General features: G+C 35.6%; 1 protein-coding gene across 1 annotated transcript in view; it reads right to left on the reverse strand.

The window, feature by feature from the left end:
• LOC150108236 (ski oncogene-like) overlaps positions 1–27,235 on the reverse strand; it is a 124,085-nt gene that overhangs the window by 26,688 nt on the left and 70,162 nt on the right. The window contains exon 3 of the mRNA XM_090415689.1: positions 8,615–8,826. Coding sequence (XP_090271815.1) covers positions 8,615–8,826 — 212 coding nt within the window. The remainder of the gene's footprint in view (positions 1–8,614; positions 8,827–27,235) is intronic.

Genomic DNA, 27,235 nt, shown 5'->3' on the forward strand with positions numbered 1-27,235 from the left:
GAATGTTTCAGCACTTGGCTGGAGGGGCCAGAACAAGGGGTCATGTTCTGGCTCAATGAGCGGAATGGGTTGCCAGAGTCAGTTGTGAGTGCTTTATCTTCTGCAATGAGTCTTCGGACTCCATGGAGGTGCCCACACAATAATAACAAAGATGTTCCTAATTCTGTCTGAGTGTATCTTTCTTTCTTTCTTTTTTTTTTTTTTTTGCATTCAAGTTCCACTCTGTATATAACAGTAAATACTGACACTGCTTCATTTTAATTACATGTCTTTCTAGTGCTATGAACTCATTTATATAAAGTCAAAAATTTGCATTGATTTATATATATGATACTGAACAGCTCAAATTGTTAAACTGATTCATGTTTCTAAAATAAAAGTATTTCATTTTTTAACAAGTAGAATTTGCTTTTGGTAATGATCTAAAAGTTCCAGCAATCTGATACTGTTGCACTCAGTTTAGCATTGGTCACAGATCCTTTATTATCATGCATATAAAAACATGTCTACAATTACTGTACTCATTAGTATGAATAAATTTCTGAAAGCATATCACGTGCTTTACAGAAAGACAATTTAAGTGCAATTGCAAATATCCTCAGAAGATGAAGGAAAATATATGAGGCACTTGGAAGAAAATATAATGGCTACTAGCTTTCCCCCTAGAAATAGCATTCTTAACAGGTCTGTCGTAAGTTGATTATACTTATTATGTTAAGCTTGATTGTGTTTAATGTGCTAAGGATCATCTGTAGGAAACGGACTAGAGAAAAAACAAATAGAAGCAAACTAAATCCTGCAAGTAAGTAAAAGACTTTTATACTTACTTATGGGATTCAAGATCATTATTAATCAGTTGTTATAGTCAGTCAAGTACAGAGGTTTTGCAGTTACTGATGTGACAGAGATAGGAGGTGTTCAGCATACTGAAAAATATCAATATGAATAAAGCAGTGGGACTGGATGGCATGTCATCCAGTGTATACGTTAATGTGCAAGAGAATTCGCAATGCCTCTAATAAAGTTATTCAAATCTAAATCTCAGCTCTGGTGACTCCAAGACAAGAAGTAGCAAACTACAGACCAATTAATATATCTTCAATTGCCACTCCAATTTGTCCTATAGGTGGAGAATGGGGTTGAGGTCAGGATTCTGTACAGGCCAGGGCAGTCATTTAACACCCATCTCTTCATACCATTCCATAACAGCTGCAGCTTTAGGGCATGAGGCATTGTTGTCTTGATAGTAACATGGCTCCGTTCCATAACAACTCCACAGTGTAGGCAGCACCTGATTATCCAGAATATCAAGATACTGAGCTGCCTTCATGGAATCACAGATAACGACCAGTGGACCCACTCCAAACCAGCTGAATGCACCCCACACCATTACTCCCCCTGCCATCAGATTGGAAACAGGTGAACCTCGATTCATCGCTCCAGAGTAATTTTTTCCAATGGTCAATTGTCCAGTTGTTCACAACTGGACGATTGACCATTGTACAACAATGAACAAGGTCAGACGAGCTGCCTTGTTCGTTGTTGTAATGTTTGGCTTGTGTGCTGCTGCTGCTCTTCCATGGAAATCCAGTAAATTGAGTTCTTTTCATACAGTATTAGTGCCCCCCCCCCCCCATGGTGTTATTGGCGCTCTGGAACTCATCATGGATGGTCTGTGCCAATTGTAGCCAGTTTTTGCATGCCACCCATTTTAACGCTCTCTCTCCTGTCTTTGTCAGTCATTTTTGGGCAGCCACCCTGGGTGTTTCCTGCACTAGTGATGGCAGAATGTCTCCATTTGTTGATCACATCGCCACCCATTGATTTTGGATGCTCCAGTTGAGCGGCAATGGCACGTATGGACATGCCACCAATGTGACAGCCCACAATGACACCTTTCTCAAAGTCACTGAGTTCGTGTCGTGTTGCCATACCATCTGTATTCAACTACTATGGTGAAATACTGCTTCCTACTATCTGCACTGGTTTTTTTGTTATTAACAAACCTGGAACATTCCATAACTTCAAATAACAGGGGTGTCCAGACAATTATTGGTAGATAGTGTAGATATCCTGAAGGATGATTTAAATAAATTGTCATTGTGGGTAAAGGACGATGATCAAGAGATAATGATTAATGCTGAAAAAGTAGGAGTGTGCACTTTGGGTTGAAACGGTTATATGCTATGTAGAACACTGATGGTACTGGATTTTTTTTTTTTTTTTTTAAGCACATACACAAGAGGTTGGTTGATCAACCTATAGTACTTTATATGGGTAGTGGGTTGGGAAAGGAGGAACTTGTTTACATTTGATTTAAAAGCCTATATATTATATTCTTTGGGAAACACATTGGGGGGGGGGGAAATGTTCCACAATACAGCAATAGCAGAGATGAAAGAGGAGGAAAAGAAAATTGAACTGTGGGTTTCACAGTGCACTGTGAAGAGATGTTGAGCAGCAGCTGCATGTGCTTATTACTAAGCGGGAGAATTACTGATGTTATTTCAGAAACCAAATGTCTGTGCGAAAATGGGAGGAGTGAGTTGCTAAGGATCACAGGAAATTCTTGAGGCTAGGGACTTGGAGATAATGCTGGACAGAGAGTTGAAGTCAGAGTACATATTTGCAAAAGTTGGTAAAATAGCTCAAAGGATTACTTGGATGCTGAAAAGTATGCTAACAAGGAAAGATAAGGTAGTTATCATCCCTCTTTATAAGGCTATAATTAGGCTGCATCTTGACTACTGTGCACAGATTTATTTACCTGGGTTTATGGGTATCAGGAGGTGGCAGAGAAGATTAAGAGATGAGTGACCAAGCCGGTGATTCATCTCTTAATTGGTTTAAGAGTTTAAACTGTACACCCCTTGAAGGTACATGTCAGGAATTTGATGATGAGTTTAAACTGATAAAGTTTAGTTGATGGGTGGAAACGAGGAGATATGATAGAAGCTTTTTAAGATATTAAAGGAGTTTTATAAAATTGATGTGAAGGAATTTTTCAATATATGACAAACAGAGAACTAGAAGTTACCCATGGAAGTTGTGTAAGTGTAGTTAGTAAGGATATGCAGACTAGATCTTTTGTGTGGAGAGTGGTAAATGAGTAAAATAGATTGCCAAAATTAGTTGCGAGTGCTCTGACAGTGAATGAGTTTAAGGAAAGGTATGATAGGTTTTGTGTGTATAAATGTTAGTGTGAGTCTCCCACAATGAGTCTTCACACCTCATGGAGATACCATATAATAATATTTAAGATTCACTTTTTTGCAAGAAGATAAAATTTCTCTACCAACTGTCGACCTGGTTGGCTGTGTAGATAATGTATCTGTCCTCCAACCAATAGGTCATCATGGGTTTGAATCACGTGCGTGGAGGGGAGAGGACAACATCTGTGAATGTCTAAAAATTTCATCACCTGTAAGACATCCACTCTGCTTATTAGAGGTCTGAAGAGGCATGGAAAAATGTTTTGTCTCTAAGCAAGGTTTTCTGAATCTAACCTGCACTCACAGTACCCATAGTATGATAGGTTTACAACTTTCATAGGTGGAATTTTCATAAAACTTTCACTTTTTTTGGTAAAAAAATTGATATAAAAAGATGACTGAAGAATAATACCATAATAAATACTATCTCAAGAGATCTGGAATGAGGATACTGAAAATGATTTAAAATAGCACTGCTGCTGCTGCTGTGGACTTTTGGCATCAAAACCCTTGAATGGTCCACTATATGAATGGTCAACCATATTTAGTAAAAACAGTTAGCATATTCAAATTTAATTACAAGCCAAAACAAGGAAATAGAAATATTTATAATAATTAAAAGAGCTCAAAATTAAGACCCAGGGGATGATTAAGACCAAGGTATAGGTGAATTGATATAGTAAAAAGTGCCTTAGAAGGTAGAAATATAAGATCTGATAATGTTGGAGTCTTGGAAGGTGACTGATTTGGAGGAAAACTGTAGATAGGAAGTTAGTAATGATGTAAATTTTTCATGTAGTACTATCATATCCTGTACACCCCTTGAGGGTAAATGTCAGGAATTTGATGATGATGATGATATTATTAACACATTTTATTGTTCCAAATTAGAGCAGTAATGCAACAATTTATGTATTCATGACAGATCAGGATGTAATCACTGTTTTCAAATCTTATTATGCTTGTACATGCAAGTTTGTTCATCTCGATTTTAATGGTTCAATAGTATCTAGGATGTTTTTACCTGTGTAAAGATTATTTCCCTTATTATGCAATCTAATTCTTTGTTCATTTTGTTTCAGCAACTGTTTATTTGTCCCTCTTTCAATTCAGTATGATAGTAATGATTCTTCTTCAGTCATATTTGCAATGTGATGCCATTAACATTATCTTGTTCTTTCATCATATTACCAATGATTTGTTTCCAGGATTTCCCTATAATGTTCTTCATATTATTATCGTTCTACCAATAATCATGCCATTTATAATGAGTTTCATCATCACACAAATGGCCACATTTATCTAATACATTTATGATAAAGAAATCATGTAGGGGATTGTTTTCAGGCTACTATTTTACTAGAATACTCAGAATCCATTTTTTTCCTTAATATAATACTCTCAAAACCATATACGGCATTTGGTTTTATTTTTTCCCAACACAACATTCTCCAAAACCAAACACTCACTATGGTTTCAAGACTTTGCCTGAAATTCCCACCTTCAACTCTATGTTCATAGCTTAGTATATAACATGAGATTATACTGCAGGTATATTTCACTAGCCTTGTAAGTTGAGTGGTTAGTACATTCACTCTCCAACTAACAGGATATGATGAAATAACAATTACATATCCACAGTATGAGAGCATAACACTGTTTACTGAAGACCTAACAGTAGCCAGAGAAAGTTCCACATTTGTCTAGAGCAGAATTTCCAGATTATGTAACCTGAATCCCACCCAAAGCACCAATACAAATGTATTACAGGTTTGCAGATACTACAAGTAAACTGGTAGTAATTAAGTCATCTCACTACAAAAATGTAATACAGAGAGAAAATATTATTCACAGAGACCTCCAAGGAGTCGAGGACTCATCATCCCCAGCTTCATTAGTTTCTCAAAGCATAATCCCACCAATATATTATGTCCACGGAAACCTCATCACACCAAAATGCATAACTTTACACTTATTAACCCTGAACTGACAACTATTATCATATATCTACAGTTCCAGCCTATTCAAGGCATTCTGAAATGAAGCATATCAGTAGCCTCCCTGAAATAACCTACATATCTTTGCATTGCATTGAATCATTTACAATCAAAGCTTTCCTTCTTAACTTAGTACTATCATATCTTGGCAATAGAGTAAACTTTTTTTCACACACTTTTCTTTCTGTTTTTTTTTTTTTTTCAGCAATCCTTTCAGTATCTGCTCTCATATTGTATTTATCACTAATAAATCATTTGTTGCTATGAGCACTACCAACATCATTTAACCTAGAAATTTCATATATCAAATTATTTTCTACACATTTACTGGTATTATCAATATTGATATGTTTTGTTCAGTGGAGCAAGAATTCTGATCCCCAACCAGTATTAACATTACATTAGAACAATATATGAGTTAAAAATATTTAGCAATCAAATAAAAAAATTTTTAAAAAGTAAAAAGAAAAAATTAAATTAAATTACAAACCAGCAAATTTGAGAGATCAGATGCAGAATAAGAAATAAGGCATAAGTTCTCATCTCTTATACCATACTACCATCACAATAACCATTAGATAAAGAAAAAAAGGTGTTACCAAATTACAGAATTTGGCAATATCTATATACACTATCGACCAATAATTGTCCAGACACCCCTGTTATTTGAAGTTTTGGAACAGTCCAGGTTTGCTAATGACATAAAAACCGGTGTACAGATAGCAGGAAGCAGTATTTCTTCATAGCAGTTGAATGTAGGTGGTATGGCAACACAACGTAAACTCAGCGACTTTGAGAGAAGTGTCATCGTGGGTTGTCACATTGGTGGCATGTCCATTAAGTGCCATTGCTGCTCAACTGGAGCATCCAAAATCAATGGTTGGTGATGTGATCAACAAATGGAGACATTCTGGCATCACCTAGTGCAGGAATACACCCAGGGTGGCCACCAAAAATGACAGGGATGGGGGGGGGGTGTTAAAATGGATGGCAATCAAAAATCAGCTACAATCAGTACAGACCATCCATGATGAGTTTCAGAGCACCAGTAACACCATGGTGAGCACTAATATTGTATGAAAAGAACTCCATTTACTGGGTTTCCATGGAAGAGCAGTGGCACACAAGCCAAACAACAATGAACAAGACGGCTCATCTGGCCTGGTACAAAGAGCATGTGAACTGGACAATTGATCAGTGGAAAATGGTAGGTACTCTGAAGCAATGAATCAAGGTTCACATATTTCCAGTCTGATGGTAAGGTGTGGAGGCAGCCTGGTGTACACCTGTTATCACAGTGTATTGTACCCACAGTAAAGTTTGGTAGTGGAGGAATAATGGTATGAGGTGCATTCAGCTGGATTAGAGTGAGACCACTGGTCATTGTCCTCGGTTCTATGAAGGCAGCTCAGCATCCTGATATTCTGGATAATCAGGTGCTGTGGAGTTTTTATGGAATGGATCTGTGTTACTATCAAGATGACAAAGCCCCATGCCCCAAAGCTGCAACCGTTATGAAATGGTATGAAGAGATGGGGTTAAATGACTGCCCTGTGCACTGACTTCAACCCCATTGAACAAATTGTGAGATGAATTGGAGCAGCGATCCAGAGCAGCACGTCCTCGATCTGTCACTGAACTCAGTGCTGCTCTGATGGAGGAATGGAAACAAATTCCACCTGATGTTTGTCGTACATTGGTGGAAAGCCTCCCTCATAGGGTGCAGGAGGTGATCAAAGCCAAAAGGTGGACATACCTGATATTAATTGTAAATTACTAAAGTGATAATTATTGGAAGATAGTGTATTCGATAATTACATTTCCAATCATTTAAATTCTTTTAAAGTCTGAATCATCAAGATCTGAATTAAAGAGACATAATGATGATGGTAAAATTAATGAGATTAATGGCATTCAAATTTAATTTTTAAAGATCTTGTGTGTGTTAATTTTATGGGTAGGCAAAGTAGTTTTCTAGATGCACTTCATTATTATTGTTGCTTTTTTAAATAGCAATAAAAAGCATCACTGGAATAGGTGAATTTCCTAACATATTAGCTATTTATTTTTTTACGACTGTGACAGCTATTCTTAACTAGCATGTACCAAAGAGTTTTATATTTGAGCAGCACCCAAACTACACACAATTTTTTTTTTAATTCTTTTTTGCTGCTGACTTTCTGTAGGCATTTAAGTAAGAAGAGGAAGTAGATATATACACTAGTAATTTTCAGTTTATTTCTCAAACAATCCATTTCTCTTACTTCTCTTGTATGGATTTTCTCCTAGGAACTCTCAACCAAACCAACATTCATAAGCCATATGCTTTCTTACACCTCTTCTGTAAGAATGATTGACATCTGACCTTCAAAACCATTATACTAACTCCTCTTCATCCATTTTATAACTCATTTTTTTGGCTCTTTTTTCTCCAGTTTACCCTAAGGACAAATTATATATAAAAAAAAATCTCAATAAGTTCCTCCTCGTTACCAATTCCCAAATGATACTGATGAATTACAGGTTCTGCATCTTTTGTGCGAGATGCAGAACCAGATGCAGTGCATATGGGTTTAATGTAAGAAAACATATACAGAGGGCTTAGCAACAGGTAAGAGATGGTTCAATTTCCCATAGTAACATTAATCCATTATAAGACTAATGAACCAGTCATAAAGACCTAACAGTCCTATTAACAGATGAGTAGCTGCAGCGTAACAGTAACAATAATTCAGGAATGGAATGTGTTTTATTACATTTCATACTCATTATCCGAAACAAACAAAAAAAAAAAAAAAAAAAAAAAAGCCAACTGAATACACCATTTTTTGAAAAGAAACATTTAAAAGTACAAAAAATAAAAGTACACCACTTTAAAAAAAAAAAAAAAAAGTACTCACACATTCAATCAACATTATGGCAAACTCACTCACTGGATGTTGTTTTGGATTTATAGCCAATGCAACTGAGGTTATGAAAGCAGTGTATTATGTCTTAATTGTGTGTGTTCTTACAGCTGGTTTGTCTGTTTTGCAGGATGAAAACCCAAGTTTCTGGATGAAAAAATTCTGCCACCACTGTATGAGACTGGTTAACTCAACCTTCAGTTGAAAAGCACTGATAAAGGTTTTTTGCATCCTAAATGGGATTTGAACCGAGATGTTTCCAACCAAAGGGCATTGTCAATACTGACTGAGCTATGCAAGCTTCACTTGCTAGAACAACTACCAAAACATTCAATTAAAACTCCATACTAATAATAATGTTTTAAATGAAATTTACTATGCAAACTTTACACTATAATCAATTCCTTTGGTCTTTGAAAATTTTATAGTAAGAGTTTATTGCAAATGGTTAAAATTATATCACAACAGAAAAAGAAAAAAAAAAAGTCACATAACCTACCAGATAGGGTGCTGAAGCTCGAATCAGAGAGAATATCTTCCGAATCGATCAAGGAAGAATGAGAGCTGTCCTCTATGTTCTGTTCATCTTTCTGAAAATCTACTACTTGATTACTGTTATCTCTTTTATCTAGTCTTTCACTTACTATAAACTTTTTTTGCCTTTGTATTGCACTAGTCCCAAAAACATTGTACTGAAGATGACTGTCAAAACTGTCAGGAAGAAACTAAGTATGAGTCTTTTTCTGCATAATAAGCAAAATGCATTTCTTGGAATACATGATAAATTTCACTAATATCTAATTGTAATGAGAATTGTTTTTGTGATAAAAACAGGTCAGAACTAATCCACTGATTTCATATAAAAATAATAATAATTTTCTACAGAAAATCTCAAAATATATTTTTTCATTTTGTAACATATTTAAAAGAAAAATAATTATAATAAATAGAAAAAAATGGCATTAATGACAGAAAATGCATATCTGATAAGCAACTGCAACATATGATATAAAAAAAGAAGAAAAAAAAATCTGCTGATAACAGCAATCTTTGAATATCCAATCCTCAAATAACCAAATCCACAGTTAACCAGTCAAATGTAGAGCACTCTAACTCTGCATCCAGTTAAGCACACCCTCGGATAACTGACCAGCAGATTAATTTCCCAACATGAACGAATAATTATCAGATCACTCTATATATTAAAAGAAAAAAAATCTTCATTTTTGAAATGTGCAATTACATTATGGAATTAAGTATTTTAAACGTAAAATGTTAATCAGTTTGTAGGGATGGTTCCTCCTCTCTCCCCCATTCAATGATTGTATTAAAGTAGCATGAGTTGGTGAGAGTATGAAAAAAAAAGTGGTTTCACAAGATCATTACAGTTAAGCAGTATTATGCAAGATTATTAAGTATATGTTTGTCAGTATAAGAGGAGGAAAAGCTGAGAGAATAATAATCTGAAAATCTTTAAAACTCTCAAAGTTCATCAAAAAAAAATAAATAATGATGTGGGAAGTTTTCGGTACTGAGAACCACATTATGATGTACATAAAAAGTTTAATAAAAATAAGCAATTAAAACCCCATAAGGTTTGTAAATCATTTTAAAAATTTTATGGAATTTACAACCGTGTTAAAAAAACTTTTTTTTATTATCCTGACGTTTCGATCTTCACATCAAGATCATCATCTGGAGTGTACATAAATATACAGGACAAGCTGAGTTACATCATTAACTATAAGCTAGAGAAACAATGATTTGATCACATGTTATTCTACTGGTGTGACCCTCTGGTGGAAAAAAAAAATATAAAAAAAAATATATAAAATAAAATAAAAAATAAATAAATTTTTACATCGAGCTAAATTCTATTTTTACAATGACAGGAATAAACATTCTTTTAGATGGTTTTCTTTCAGAAACAATTGGTGTCCTATTTTTAGTATTACAATTCTTATTTTCAATTTACAATACCGGATTTTCTACAGTCCAGGACTGTAGAAAATTCAGAATTGTAAATTGAAAATAAGAATTGTAATACTAAAAATAGGACACCAATTGTTTCTGAAAGAAAACCATCTAAAAGAATGTTTATTCCTGCGATTGTAAAAATAGAATTTAGCTCGATGTAAAACTTTATTTTTTATTTTATTTTATTTATTTTTTATTTTTTATTATTTTTTTTATATATTTTTTTTCCACCAGAGGTCACACCAGTAGGATAACATGTGATCAAATCATTGTTTCTTTCTCTAGCTTACAGTTAATGATGTAACTCAGCTTGTCCTGTATATTTATGTATGCTCCAGATGATCTTGATGTGAAGATCGAAACGTCAGGATAATAAAAAAAGTTTTTTTTTTTTTTAACACGGTTGTAAATTCCATAAAATTTTTAAAATGAATGCTGATCACTGTGTAACCCTAAAAGAAAGGTGTGTAAATCATAAGATTTACATCACAAGGGGTATAGATACAAAAAAGTTTTACACAAAAGACTATAAACAATTAATTACACATATGAGATGTTATGATAACTTCATAACTGTTACATACAAATGAGAAACCACAATCTTTTTTTTTAATTTTCAATAAAATGCAAACTATTTTTTACAAATGATTCTGTTTTTCCTGTGTGGTAATACAGGTTTGACAGATATTTTGTTAAGTTTGAGGTAGGGAAATTTTTCCCATCTACAACTGGCTGTAACAGAATATCCTTTTTGTGTATTTTTGGTGCAACATAAATTCTTGGGACTAATGGATGTTTTGATGATAAAGAATTTTTAAAATTTTTCCAGCCAATTTGACTGGTTAACTGTGGATAACTCACTGCTTTTATTATGTGAGTATGCATGCCATGTGGGATCCCTGTCTAAGGATAAATAGGTATTGGAATCTTCTAATAGGCTATTTATTTTTTTTGCGTATTTTTCTGAATTTATAACCGCTGTTGCATTTTCTTTGTCTGCCTTAACTATTACTATGTTTTTATCTCGTCTTAATTCTTTAAGGGCTATTAGCTCCAATTTTGGTATGTTTCTACGTGGTAATTTAGATATATATTGACAATATATAATGTCAGGGGTGTCAAGATATATCCACTTGACACCTCCAGAAAACTGGCACTAAACCAACAGAGTTGAAACTATCTAGGAGTGGCTATCAACACTGAACAGAGTTAAATGGAACAAGACAAGAGTCCTTCACAAAAGTCGGTTCCTCATGGAATGGCTTTATAAAGACACGTGAAACTTTACTTCACTCTCCTAACTTAAACAGATCTGATGGTGTCTACATCCATCCCCCTTTATGGGAGATAGGAAAGATTACCGATTTAAAAAGTACTAACTTTTCTTTTAATTGTGTGTGTGTGTGTGTGTGTGTACATACTAATTTTCATGCTAATTATGTATAGAGACTCTCTATGTTGTTCATCGTTTTTTAACCTTCAGTGTTTAGTGTTTTTTCTTTTCTTTTATAATGTCACCTGATGATGGCTGTTATAAGCTGAAACTAGTCGTGTTTTACTATTAAACCCCCTTTTTTACCTAACTCTCGATTTAAGTCATTCAACTCATTTTACAATATGTATTTCAACCGAGTCAATGAATCGTCATATATATATATATATATATATATATACACACACACATACAGTAAAACCTCGAAGTTACACGGTAGGTGGGACCAACAAAAAGCGCGCAAGTCGAATTCGCATAACTTGGGGTATAATTTTGCATGCAATTTATATATACAAACATACAATTGGGACCAAAGGTTTACAAAAACACCTATATTTTTTAAGAAATATAATCATAATTGTAGCTTTTCGTACATAAAAAAAAAGAAAGTTATTTCGATGTCGATGGTTTCATAAAATCTAATAGATTCGTCTGATGGCATAATATCATTTTCTTGTCACGCAAAATTTCTTCTTAGCAAGCTAATGATTTTTTTATTTCTTGCCTTGTGGCTACAATTCATTTCTCATTAGAATCTATGTCCTCCAAAATCTGTAAACCTTTCTTTTATGATTATTCTTACTGTGGATTCCTGTAGATCAAACTTCTTTGCTAGCTCACAAATTTTCATTCCGCCTTCAAAATCCTTAATAATGTTGAGTTTTTGTTTCCAAAGTCAATGTTTTTCTTTTCTTGCTAGCTGTAGAAGAATCAAACTTGCTTCTTTTGGATGACATTATTATTTTTTATGTGATAAAATTTTTATCAAGAACATTAAACAATCACAAGGTTTGTAGACTATAAAAATCTTGTATGAATGGAGACCGCGCAAAACATGTCAGTGCTTGTTCACAGCATGTGCGACACTGACGAATAGGGACGGCACCTGAAGGATATGACTAGTGGTGAGGCGTGAAGCGGGACAGGAATACGTACATATAAGAAAACGCGTAACTCTGGATTCGCATAAGTCGGGGTATGACTGTATATATATATATTATTTAATTATTTATTTATTTGTTTTTAATAAGTTAGGAAATTTATTGACCATTTTTTAGTTATCTTACATTAGCTACTTAGGTGGTGCCTTTTGGAATTGTCAGTTGTTGTTCTATTAGCTTTGTACTGAAGATGCCTTTGATACTCAGGCAAAAACTATACTAATAAATAATATTTTATGTGAGTTAATTCCAGTATTATAATTTATTTAAATGAGTTTCACCTAATTTCATGTAATATGCCATATACTAAAAGCTTGAAATGCCCAAAAGTGTTTAGACTTCACACAACAAACCGATTTACTTTTCCTCTCATTTCTTCTAGAATGTAACACGAATAATGTTTTCAGAGTCATTATATATCATGAAGAAACTGAACATTTCTTCTTTTCAAAGATAGAGCTTTTAAAAACAGATTGGCACCACTAGATAATGTACTGGACCAAATCCTAATGGTAGCAAATCACCTTTTTCTTACTTTTCTTCCAATTCTTATGCTGATGATCATAAAATGTCCTCCTACATTCAAACATGCAACATTTCATGCACTCCACTCACAATTTTTTTTTCAGAAAATAAGAACTTTGGATACCAAAAATTCTCCCGATCTCAATGATATTTCTCCACCTGCTCCAGTGTTGACACGGGTTCAATGTTGCCTTTTTATTTTCTCCTATTTTGATGGAATCTATCTTGCAGTTTGGAATTTAGCTCAGATGCAACCTATTCCTAAAAAAAAAAAAAAAGGGAGGGGGGAGGGCAATACATCAATATAACCCAGATATAGCTTATCTGGGAGCACATGTCTATGGTAGGGGGGTACCTCCCAGTGATGATACTGCCGCTTTTTATTCTTCCTCTATTTCTTTGCTTTTCTTCCCATACTCTTAGCTCTTCTTATCCTGAGTCCTTTATGCTATCTTCTCTTCCAGACGACTACCACTGAGATCCAATGCACTGCCAGTGTGTTTACCATGTGGTGTGACCTGTGGACATCCAGAAAGGGTGTGTGTATGGGGGGGGGGGGGATCCTGGTAGTCTTGCACTACTTTGGCCTCTGTTTCAGAAGATGGGTAATTCCTGGATGGCCCAGCCAAGATCAATCACTAGTGGGATTGCCTGCAAGGGTCAGTAGTGTTGCAGTAAGTATCCCACCTATGGTCTGGGGTAGTCCTGGCATTCCTCCCCTCCATCAGCACAGCTATTGTTTGCCAGTGAGCGGGCATCTATATGTGGCACAGTGGTGGGTGGAGAGCTCTGGCAACAAATAAAAGAATCCTTTGAGCATGAATTTTTCATCCTCAAATTTTTCACGCCCTCACAAGGTCCCAACCAAGTACTAATACTGTAGATGCATCACTTTATTACAAAAGTAAAACACAAAAGACATGACAGCAGTATAAATGTATCAGTTTTTCTCATCATACATGCAACAGATGAAAAGCCAATAGGGGAACCCTTCTTTATTCAAAAGGGTTTAGGACTAGCAGGATCTCCCAGAATAGTTAAACTGGTGATATCTTTGTGGAAAGATGTGGAGATATACTAATTACAGTGACACCTCAAAGTGCTAAACTCTTCTAGAGGAGTGATATCAGAATGGGATCTTCTTGATGTTCCAGATGAGGAAATATGTTCAGAGTTTAAAGATCAGGTTGTGTGACTGGTATGAGGTGCATCCTGACATGTAGAGATGGTCACCTGGTTCCAACCAGGAACACCTTTTATTTTTTGATGCACCTATACCACCAACATCTGTAAACGCAGGAGTATCTTAACTGTCCTATTAGGATGTACACCCCTAATCCACTCGATGCTATAAATGTCAGAATTGTGGACATGCCCAAACTGCCTGTCCCCGATGTGGTAGTAAAGCGCATGATAATAAATCTTGCTCTGCAAAGAAAGTTAAATGTGTCAACTGTCAGGGAGATCATGCAGTCTATTCCTGTGCATGCTAGAGGTGGAAGGATGAAAAAATAATATTAATAAAATAATAATAAAAACAGAACAAAATATATCATATCAAGCTAGCTGCCATCACCACCACCACATCTATCCTGAAATCTTTGCTGAAAAGGTGACAATTCAGAAAATATCAATAGCGACTCAAATCCATATGTTTATTCCAACATCTGATAATTTCACCATATCTGAACATTAATATTATGAGTGCTTCTTTGTGGAGCATGTCAGTCATACCATCTATGGTCTCACTCCTGAAACAACTCCAAAAATGATCCAATTTGATGAGAACTCACTTGTCAAGAAAATTATGGCAAGGATCTCATTTAAGATAAACTACTAGGCATCCCTCCCCCTAGAAAAAAATGGCTACTTCTGTATCCACTGAAAGTAAACTAAACTCGCCAAACGATCCTGACACATCAGATGATGTATTAAACATTTTTCCAGAAGAGATGGACACTGGCCATCCATACCTCCCTAAATCAATAGATAAATATAAGCCTGACAAAGGTAAGTCATAGTCAAAACAATAAGAAAATTTCTACAGTGGAACTGTTGTGGGTTTCATCATAATATTGTAAGGGCAGAACTGGAGATGGCCTGGCTCATGGTGGAGTAGCTATCCTAGTGAACAATCACACACCTTACCAACATGTCCAGCTTAATACTGCTCTGAAAACAGTAGCAATTCACATATCTATGGGATTTCTTATTATGATATGTTCCGTTTATTTACCATTGGGTTGCGAGTTAAATGAGATTGAACTCGATAATCTTATATTCAACTCCCTCAGCCCATACTTCTCGTGGGTGACTAATGGACACAATACTCTGTTTTAATGAGAGAGCCAATACCTTTTTCCATATTCCAACCCACTCGTTCTGCAAAAGATCTTACAATCTGTTGCCCTGCCATCTTTCCACTGCTCATTTGGAATGCTGAGAACATCTATGGATGCAATGATTTTCCTGTTATTTGCACCATGTCTAATAAAAGTATTAGCAAAATTCTTCACAAGACCACACCTAAAAATAATATACATTGGGTGTACTGAATGCAATGCAGCTGCCTATAAAATATATAGGTGAAATAGGATGCACAATTCCAATCTGAAAAAAAGAACAGAGATGACATAACAAATTTAATAATTCTGGAATATCAGGTCTTTCTGGCCATCCTCTGTATGCTCTACATAGAACTGATTGAAAAGGCACATTTCTTACATCATACCAAAACCTGATATGAATGAAAATGTAAAGAAATCATGTGAAATTCCAATCAGCCATCCTAATCTCAGCAGTAATGATGTACTAAAAAATCTCAAGAATATGGATGACACAAATCTGCTGGCAGTCTTCCTTTTATGTAAGTCTGCAAGAATATAAACTGAATATCTTTGAAACCAATTTTAATAAACTCCTTTTTCTTTCCCTGACCCTGCCCACTTCATTTTCTGTCCATCCATGGTACTAACATACTATTGGTGGAACAACTTTTTACATTAGGAAAAAAAAAAAAAACCTCAGTCTGCACGGTTAGCCTAGTGGCAGTGCACTTCGCCACCATATGCCTGGGGAAGGGGTGTCCTAGGTTCGATTCCTGTCAGTGATGTGAGGAACTGAAGGATCTTCCCCAGTCATAGCCAAGTTAGCTGGTCTTGGGCGCGGACAGTAGGGTTTTTTCCCCAGTTTATCCTGGGGTTTTTCATCCAGCAAAGTAGGCAAACCAGTCTTGAGAACTGAACACTACAGGACATAGGATACACCAGGGTGTAGGGTCACCTTATCCTGTGAACTGTTTGAGGTCCGATGATTAATAAACTCTCGACACTGCAAGGTAAAAGAGGGTATAATGAAGATGAGATGATGAGAAAAAACCCTCTGTTCAATTGTATTTTTCACAAACAGAAAAAAAATTGTTCCTGCACTTTTAACAGTTATACAAGCAAAAGAAAAAAATATCAGCAATAAAAAGACAAAGAGTATGAAAATAGACAGAATGCTGAAAATGTCAGCTACATCCTGAATAGAAAACCTATAGACTAAGTAACACATTTAGGCATACATTTAAGTGAAGATGGCAAATTAAATATGGAAACATAACAGAATAAACAAAGTTGATGTGGTAGGAAATAAATTTATATGGAATAAGAGAGAAATTAGTCAAAACACTAAAGCAGCTGTATCAAAACCAATTTTAATAAATGGATCTGAGAGTTAGTTTAGAAATAAAACAGCTGATCCAAGACTAGAAATTAACTACAGATATGAGTTTTGTAAGAAAACTAGTGAAATGAGCAGATGCCATCAATAACAGAATAATATGGAAAAAAAATGAAGATATTAGGAAGGAAATGGACATTGTTAGCATTCAGGAATGTGTAAGCAATCTCAGGTAAATAAAACAGGTGTTTGATTCCAAGATGGTAGGAAAAAAGACCCAAAGATGGTTCAATTAAGTTAGAAGTGCCCTAGAAGATAAAAATATACAATCTGACAATACTGAAGTGTTGATAAGTGACAGACTAATCTGGAGAAAAATGTCAATAGGAAGTAATAATAATGTCAACTTTTCATGCAGTACTATTATAGTATCCTGCATACCTATACTACATATCAGGAATTTAATGATAAGAAAGAGAACTGCCTATCCCAAAGAGCTGAACAATGACTAAGAATTATTTTAGCAGAGGCAAGCAGCATAAATATTTATACAAGGAACATTTACATGTAGCCACAGTGAAAACTGTAATCAGTTTATTAGTTAAATTATATTAAATGTATAACAATTTCACTTGTACCTTATATAACAACATCATTATAAAGAAACAACAAAAACATTACAGATTAATAGTACAAATTGACATACAAACAATATATTAAGAAACGTAACATAGTAAAGAGGTGCAATGGCAATATACAGTTTTAAAAAATAAATTTATTTATATAATAATAAAGCTGTATTGACTCTTCAGAAGTTTTGAGTGCATAATATCAGTATGATATATACCAGGGTGTTCAACCTGTTGATCGCGGAGCGATTTTTGGTCGATCTCTTGTGTATTCCTCCTTACTTACAAATTTAATTAAAACTGAAAACATAATATTTTATTTATCATTATTTTGTATTATTTTTAATTCGCTTTAACTGCATTGCTATTGTTTATTTATTTTTCATTAAAATTGTCAAATTAGTAATTTTCTTATAAGTCCGGGTAAATGAATTATTTTGGATCAGTGGAAGTCAAACAGTGAGCAAGCCGAGTGAATACGATTATAAGCAAAGTGTAAAAACCCGATTGTAGCTTAAATATTAAATATTCCAAAGTACATTACATCGATTTTTTACTTAGGTTAAGTCCCATGTGAATATTGTAAAAAAATAAACTTTGTTTGTCTCAGTATACTTTGTATTAGATGTTTTTGTAAATAACTCTTTGGAAGCTAACTGTATATACTGCTTAATAAGAATATGTTAGAGTGTTAAAAACAAAGGCAATGTTTTTGTCGCTGAAGCTGTACGTGGCGGCATTAGAAAGATTGTTGTTGAAACTTGTATGTATGAGAAAGGCTTGCAGGCTCTAAGTGTAAACATCTCCGAAGTCGGTCAGAAAGAGTTCAAACAACTTTCCGATGGCTGGCAACTTGCAATCAAAAGAAAGCAGAGGAGAACAAAAGGCGTGCTGAACTTGAAACTTAAGATGAAAGACTCATACCAATTCTTTGGGGGTTGCCAAACTTCATGTAAGGTCTAATAAAAAGGGACTGAAGCAAGCAGAAGGGGTCCTGGTTCCAGAATTACTGTCAGAGAGGAGGCTGCCCGGTCCAGATTCGTCACCAGAGAGACTGCCCAGATCCACGTTGCTTGAGTTTCCTGCTTACAGAAAGCAGCTTCTCAGTTCGAGACGTCGCTAGAGAGAGACTACCTCTAGGCCGCAGACAAGGTTTCAGATTGCCGAAAGGAAGTGTTCCAATTACCAGAGAAAAGTTTCCAGGCCAGAGAGGGATCCAGTTAACAGCTGGCGGTTGAAATGGCAGAAAAAGAAGGCAATCGTCCAGGCATTTTCAGCAAGCCCAAGCAAAGGAGAAAAGGCAAGGTAAATTTCCCGAAGCACCTTCGCTCATAAGTTTTTCTTTTTGCTCAAAACTTTTTTCTTTTTATATAAAAAAGAAAAAAGTTTTTCTTTTTTATATAATTAACGATATAAAAATTTTTCTTGATGAAAAAGGAGATATTTATCCACAATTGAGGGATAAAAGATGGTTGTTACACTTATCATTTTAGGATTTCTGTACGAAATTGAGCAATTTAAGTTTAGAACGTGATTACAAGGTAGAGATAAAAATTTAATTGACATGTTAAGTTCAATAAAAAGTTTCCAACAATACTTACTTTTATTAAAGAAAAATATAAATGACTGCAAATTTAGACATCTCCCATATTTATTAAAATTTTTTGAACAAAATCAAGAAATACTTCGCTATGATTTAAAAGAATTTATTCGTGAAATAGAATTAGTTGAGGAAGAAATAAATCCAAGATTTAACAATTTTAATAAAACTGAAACGATTGTATCTTTTATCAATAATCCATTTCAAGAAAACTTGAACATCACAGAAATTTCAAATAAAATTAGTAGGCTGTTTGATATAAACCAAGCTGAAGTAGAACTTGAGATAATAAACATTCAGAATAGGGATATTACATCCCATATAGTTTCTTAGCCGAATATAGTAGAAACTATATAGTTTCTACTATATTCGGCATGAAACTCTTTGAGTTTCTTATTCGGCTAAGAAACTATATGGGATGTAATATCCCTTAACTTAAACAAGTTAGATGTCGCCGAATTGAAGCCTTTGGCTCTTCATATATCTAATAATTCAGAATAGTTTACATTTAAAATCAATAAACAATGAAGTCATTTGGAAGTATGCACATGAAAAATTCCCAATATTAACTGATATTGCGCGAAAAATTCTGTTTTGTTTCGGATCGACATACTTGTCAGAATCTGAAAGTCATAAAAAATCAATGAAGAAACCAAATTACAAATGATCATTTGGATGATTGTCTGTGATTGGTCACTTCTTCATATCAACTTGACTATGAAAATACTGCGAGATCCAAACAATGCCAAATTTCACATTAACTTTTTTTTTTTTTTTTAATCAACCAGCATTTCCTGTAACTTGTGAGTTTGTAATCAATCTGTTGTTTGTTCTAACTTTGGTTTTCCAAAATAGAGAAATAAATATTTTATTCCAATATTTTTTTTTTGTTGTATTAAAATAATTAAAAGTGATAAATAAATTTTTAAATGCACAAATAAAGTTTTTAGTTGTGTATTTTTTGAGTGTATTTTGTGAATAACTTTTTATAGAAAAGTAGCTCACATAGTAAAAAAGGTTGAACACCACTGATATATACCATACTCAGATCAATATGAATGCTATGCATATTAATATATAAATATTATGAGCACAACTGATTCTCACTATAGAGAAATCATAGTGACTACAGGCATAGTTTTTACAGCAGATAATTTTCTATAGTGAATTTTCTTCCAAACTGCATTGTACTTATATTTTGGTTGAGACTTTTCAGTAGTTTGTTATAATGGTGTTTATTATAGTGAGTTTACTGTATATGAATATGCATATCTTAATATGAATATACATATCCAGATTATTATGCATATATTAAATACAATGTTATATCATTTAGTATATTGTTTTGCATTTAATATTATTTATTTCAATCTGAATAAAGTTAAAAACTAGTGTGGGTAGTGATTCTTCTCACAATGCACGACCATCATACATGCTCGAGAAGAACTTGCTGTGCATAATGGGATACTAAGGCAACTTGATGTAAAGTCAATTACCTCTGCTTATACAAGTAGCCTAGTAGTAGACCAAGAGACCCATGGATTGCAGAATCAGCACAGGATCTGATCAAGAAGAGGAGGTTGGAGAAACAAAGAGATACACAGACTGAAAAATATAAGAGATTAATTACATAGAGAAGTCAGAAAATACATCAAACAAGGACAAATATTATGTTAAGAAATTTGAAGACGGAGTTCTTCATTTAAAGGATGTTTGGATTAGTTTGCAAGATTATGCACAAGTTTAATACCAAATTCGATGTTATCAAGGTTGGGAATGGAGCAGTACAAAGAGAAGAGCATGAGATAAAAAAACAACTGAAAAGAATACTGAGAAAAAATTTTTGTACAGCAAAGAGGATGATGAACATTTGGAAGAGGAAACCCACCCCCCACCCAGGGAACAGTTAAAGAGCTTAATAACAATAAGGCCCCAGGTGTATATGAAATCTAGTCAGAGTTGTCACAAGGGATGGAAGGATAAGAGTGTTTTATAGATTGATTACAAGGATGTAGAAGACAGGAGTATGGCCTTTATACCATCCACAAGAAGGGAAATATGAAGAACTACATAACCACTTCTTTAATCTTTCATGCAAGCAACATTATACTAAAGATTATTCTAAACAGGACTGAGGCCAAAGTTGAGGATGATAAGCCTGAGGAAGGTTTAGTTAAGACTTCCTTTGGTAATATTTTGTAATAGCTTACTCAAAAACTTTTGACTATTCAGTATGTGAAATAGTGGGAGGTAATGGGTTTTCTTAACACATTATCAGCTTGATAGCTAACTTGTACTGTGAGCAAAATAGCCATGGTAAGAACAGGTGTTGGATTAACTGACTAGTTTTAGGAAGGCAAGGATACCTATTTTCTCCTTCAGGTGTTAAATATGTATGCAGAAGCTATTATGCATGCACGCAAGGGTTGAGAGTCTTGGTTCTGATCATATAATCAGAGGATGTGATTGTGAATGGAGGGTCTAATCGTCTCCCAGTGAGAGTGATTTTGTACTCTAGATATCAAGGATTTTATAATATTGTGCTTTTGAGATGGATGATACGCAGATGAAACTGGAATATACTAACCTGAAAAAGCTAGTTTATAATAGACTGAACTTAAAAAAGCAATCCATCAGATACAAAAAATATACCCTCTTGGCAATTCTTTCTGTAAAGTAAATTTGATCTGATGTAAATTACTAATTTTATGCATCAGTGCAACTTAATAGTTAAAATGTCATCTACATAATATAGACAGAAATAAAGTTTAGGGACAGAGAGTTAGGATTCTTTCTTCAAGACATTACAAATAAAAATGAGCCAAATTTGGTAACAGAGGTGAGCCTATCAGTTTCAGCTAAGTATAATTTTGAGTGAAAATCAGAATATTGGTTTAAATCTTAACGTAGTATTGTTTATTTTTGGTAGCTTGTTGTGTCTGTGTGAATTCCGTTTTATTTAACTTAGTATTTTAATGATACATTTCATAGAATAGCACATGGCAGCAATGCGACGTAAGATAATATGACGCCTTTGTTCAAAAACCATAATGTGAGGGAGTTTGTCCAATGTGATGTGTGTGGGATGTATGCATTCCTGAAGGATGCTGGAGATTGGATGGAAAGTGATAGTGGTGGGAGAATGTGCAGAAAGTGTAAGCAAAGTGAGGAATTAAAGTAGGTGTCAGGTCGTGAGATAGTTATGGTTGAAGAAAGCCAGAATGCGAGTGAAAATAGTGGCTTGATAGGGAATTGCTATGTTGTACAAGATGGCAATGAGAGCGATGATCAAAGAGAGAGTGGAAGCAACTATACAGAGAGAGAAAATGGTTTAAATGATGAAAAAAATGAGGAATTATTTGTAGGGAGTGAGATCGCTAGGTTCCACGCAGTGATACACAGTGTGCAGCGGCAGTTGGAGCACCTGCAAAACTCTTTCCAGAGTGCCTTGGCTAATGGAAATAAACAAGTATTTGAAAGGAAAAATAAGCGTAAGAGTGGGGGAGTTTTTGAAATGAAGGAAAGAGTGTTGTATGGTGACTCGTTATTAAGAGGAGTGATAGATGGGAGTTTTACTAAATCGTACTTACTGGGTGCGAAATTTAAGGATATAAGTGAGAGTATTAGAACGCAAAAACAGAGGGTGAAAGAATTGATAGTTGTGGCAGGTATGTATGAACTGAAAGGAGATAAATTTTTTATGAGAGAGGACTTGAAAGTATTGTTAAAGGTAGCGAAAGAAAAGAGTGACAGAGCTAGAATGGTGAGTCTGTTGCTGCGGTATGGTATGACAGAGAGGAGTTTAGAAGGAGGGCTATAATCGAAAATTACTTTATGCGCAGGTTATGCAGATGGTGTGGTGTGGAATTCGTGGACGTGCGGAATGAGTTTGATGAGAGAAAGGATTTATACAAGATGGATGGCCTGCATTTGAATGGATTTGGTGTGCAGAGACTGGAAAAAGTGTTGCTGAATGAATTGAAAATGGATGTGCAGAACCAGGGAAACTAGAACTACCAAGGAAAGGGGGGGGGTGGATATGTGGACATCAGTGAGATAGTTGAGTGTAAGAATGTATATAATGTACCCGAGCCAGTACTAAGGACAAGAAATCGGAATGGGATAGTTAGAATAACGCATCAAGATAAGGGTGGGACAAAGCATTTCATGTATACTAATGCCAGGAGTATTAGGAACAAGAAGGAAGAATTTTTGACCTTGATTGGCTCTTCCTGGCTACAGGTTATTGGCATTAGTGAAACATGGCTGACGGAAGATGATATAGTTAGTGGGATAGAATGTGTAGGTTATAGTGTGTTTAGGCAGGACAGAGAGAATAAAATGGGGGAGGAGTGCTACTGATGATAGCTGATGAACTGCAGCCAAGGAGAATTGAAGTTGTATTGCAGGATAGTGAAAAGAGCTCATTTGAGGCTATTTGGTGTGAGATTGAGCCTGGCTGAACAAAATATACAGTTGGGTGTGCTGCTATAGACCGGGTGATGGAATAGATGATGGAGATAGTATGCATAAGCAAATAGAAGCAATGAGTGGAAGGAGGGTAATTATTATGGGGGATTTCAACTATGGTAACATTGATTGGAAGGAGGAGAGGACACATGTGAGGAAGGAACTGGATTCTATTCAATTATTAAGGGATAACTATCTGAGACAGCATGTAATTGAAAATACTAGGGGTTTGAGAGTGCTTGACCTGGTAATAGCATCTGAGAATTTGACTGTAATGAATATGACCATGTTGCCACCTATTGGTGAGAGTGATCATAAGGTCTTTCACACAATTAGCCACCTGGGAGGTGGCTAATTGTATGAAATTTTCAATTAAGACAGGGTATATGTGGAATTACCGTGCTGGCAAGTATGACAAGCTTAGGAGATTGCTTGGTTCTGTGCCATGGCATGTAAAACTGCAAGGGCTGGATGTTGATAGAGCATGGGAAGTGGTCAAGGAGCATTTACATGAGGTTATGGCTGATTGTATACCAAGGGTCTGAATAGTAAAACAAGTAGGGGTTAAATGGATGAATAACACCATTAAGCTTCAGCTGCAAAAAACGAAACAACTGTGGAGGGAATTTAAAGAAAGAGGTGACCTGCAGGCGCACGAAGGGTATAAAGTGCAGGCCAGAAGGGTAACGAGTGTGGTAAAAAAAGAAAAAGTGGATTATGAAAGGAAACTAGATATGCTAGCTAAAGAGAATCCCAAACAGTTCTTTCAACATGCTGCAAGCAAAAAAAAAAAGAAAAACTGTACACGGCAGAATGATTTTAAGGAATGACGATGGTAAGGAGGTCACTGAATCAGTCGATATAGTGGAATTACTGAGCGAGCACTTTGCAAGAGTATATTATCCAGGTGGTGACATTGAAAAAATGAAGGAACCATTAGTTTATATGGGAATTGTGATGAATGAAGTGGAGGTGAATAGTCTATTACAGAACCTTAATGTGAATACATATGTGGGATTGGATGGTATACCGGCACGGGTCTCACGTGAAGTAGCTAAAGAATTATCCATGACCTGCTGTTTAATCTGAGTCTCAGGCCTGGTTTAGTCCCAAAGGTGTGGAAAGAGGGGAAAATAGTTCCACTGCATAAAGAAGGATCCAAGACTACTGGTGCAAATTACCGACCGATCAGCACATCAGGAGTCATTGTCAAGGTCTTGGAGAAAGTAGTCAAGGGAAAAATACAGGAATGGATTGATGAAAATGAGATACTGTACAGGGGACAGCATGGCTTTGTGAAGGGTAGATCATGCCTCAGTAACTTGCTCAAGTTTTATAACACAGTGACGCCTGAACTGGATAAGGGTAATGGGTTTACAGTGATACTGCTGGACCTGGCTAAGGCATTTGACAGGATACCACATGGAATTCTAATCCGTAAACTACAACATATGGGAATGGATACAGGGTTGGTGAGATGGATAGGTGAGTGGTTGATGGAGAGATATCAGATAGTAGAGTCCAAAAGACAGCATGTGACTAGTGGTGTGCCGCAGGGTTCTGTTCTTGGACCACTGCTATTTAATTTGTTCATTAACGATATAGGAAAGGATCTACGAGGAACAGTTCATTTGTTCGCTGATGATGCAAAGTCGGGTAGGGCAATAGCGAATGCAGAAGATGTCAAAATCTTGCAGGACGACTTGGATAGATTGGAGTTCTGGGCTAAGGAGAATGGATGTCAATTTAATGTGACAAAATGTAAGGTTATGCATTTTGGGGTGAAAAGATTAGCAGCAGTATACCACATTGGTGAAACTGTACTCCAGGAGATTGACGAGGCCAGGGACTTGGGAGTGGTGGTGGATAGGGAGATGAAGCTTAGGGGGGGGGGAGCACATTACAAAAGTGGCTAAATCAGCTCATCAACTCACTTGGTTGTTGAAAAATACTTTGATGAGCAGAGACCAGCAAGTTATTGTACCTCTGTACCGAGCCTTGATAAGACCTCATCTCAACTACTGTGCCCAGATTTGGTCACCTAGGTTTCTTCTTGATGGAGAGGAGGTGGAGAGGATCCAGAAGCGAGTGACCAAGACGATAGCAGGTCTATGGAATGAACCTTTTGAGAACAGGTTGAAGATCTGTGGGTTGCAGAAATTAGTTGATAGTCGGAAAAGGGGAGATATGATTGAGACATTCAGATTGCTAAAGGGTTTCTATAGGATTAATTCAGAGGATATATATTTTTGAGATCAGAACTGGTGGTGGGAGAACTAGGGGACATCTATGGAAGCTGGGCAAGAGTATGGTTAGCAAGGGTGTTAGAGCTGGGTTCTTAACTTTTAGAGTGGTAAATGAGTGGAATAAGCTGCCAGAGTCTGTTGTGGATGCTATGACGGTGAGCGAGTTCAAGGCAAAGTATGACAGATAATGTGAGAATGTCATATAGTTGTGTGTGTGTGGACATGATGTTTAGGGACTCCCTCAATGAGTCTAAGGACTCCCTGGAGTCGCCTGTAATAATAATAATAATTGCATAAATCTTACCAGGAACACTCAGTAGAGAAATACCTCTAATTCTTAAATTCAGTTTTATTTCCCTTTTCATATATGGGTACTATGAGAATCTACTCCAATCATCCAGAATTTGTCCCTCTACCCAGATTGTAAGACTTTTATACGTCCATACTTGAGCATTTCTGGTTGAATATCATCTACTCCTGCAGTCTTTCCACATTTCAGGCATGTGATGGCTTTTTCTACTTCAAGTATGGATATGTATTCCTGACTACATGCCTGTTGAGTGTTTTTTTACCACTGTGATATCACTGCTTGTTTCATTTAGCAATATTTTTAAATAATTACTCCATGCTTCAAGGATATCTTTTTCACCAGTTTTCATGTCACTCTTATCTCTAATTCCTTTTACAGCACTCTTTCCTCCATTTCTAAGCTTCTTCAACAACCTCCAGAATATCTTGCCACCTTCTTGATATTTATTTTCTATGTTCTATTACTACTATTATTACTATTATTACTTGGACACCTCCAGGGAGTCCCAGACTCATCGAGGGAGGTCACTTGCTCTACAACTCTCTGTCTTTACCACTCAATTCTCTAACTACATCGAACCACATCATCTACACCAACGACATCTACTGTCCACCACTAGTATTTTCACAGATAATAACAAACATCCATGCCCATGGTGGGATTTGAACCAACAGCCTTTTGGCTGGAGAGCGGATACGCTGACCACTCGGCAAATCAGGCCAGCCAGCAAAGTTCTTACCAAAGTCTTCCCATGACTTTTGTTCAGCTAGTTTTACACAGTGTTTAGCTTTCTTACATTTGTCTCTGTATTCTCTAAGAGCACAAGCTGACTTATTTGCCAGGAACTTTTGATGTGCTTTCTTCTTTTCCTTCACTGCCTCTTTAACTTCCTGTGTCCACCATGAAGTTCTGATTTTTCTATCCTTGCAGACAACCTCACCACATGCCTCTCTGGCTTAATCAATCAATCAGTGTTTTCTTTTTTTTTTTCAGGGCTTGCCACTGAATCTCCAAGGTTTGGTTCCTGTTCTCTAACTCTTTCATTTTTTCTTGAATAATAAATTAAAGATACCAAAAAATTATATACATGGTTTAATCCTTTATCCAAGTGTAAGCAAACAAAGTTTGCGCTTGAAGTATTTTCAGAAGTGGGGCAACTCGTGGTAAAGATGGTATGACTTCACATCACTTGCCTTAGTATCCCATAATGTAGAGCACATCTCCTTGCAGACATGTATAATGTCTATGTATTTTGGGAAGGTTCACT

Source organism: Typopeltis vanoorti, chromosome 3, assembly GCF_054136105.1.
Source record: "Typopeltis vanoorti isolate ZY-2024b chromosome 3, IOZ_Tvanoo_1.0, whole genome shotgun sequence".
Classification (NCBI taxonomy): Eukaryota; Metazoa; Arthropoda; class Arachnida; order Uropygi; family Thelyphonidae; genus Typopeltis; species Typopeltis vanoorti.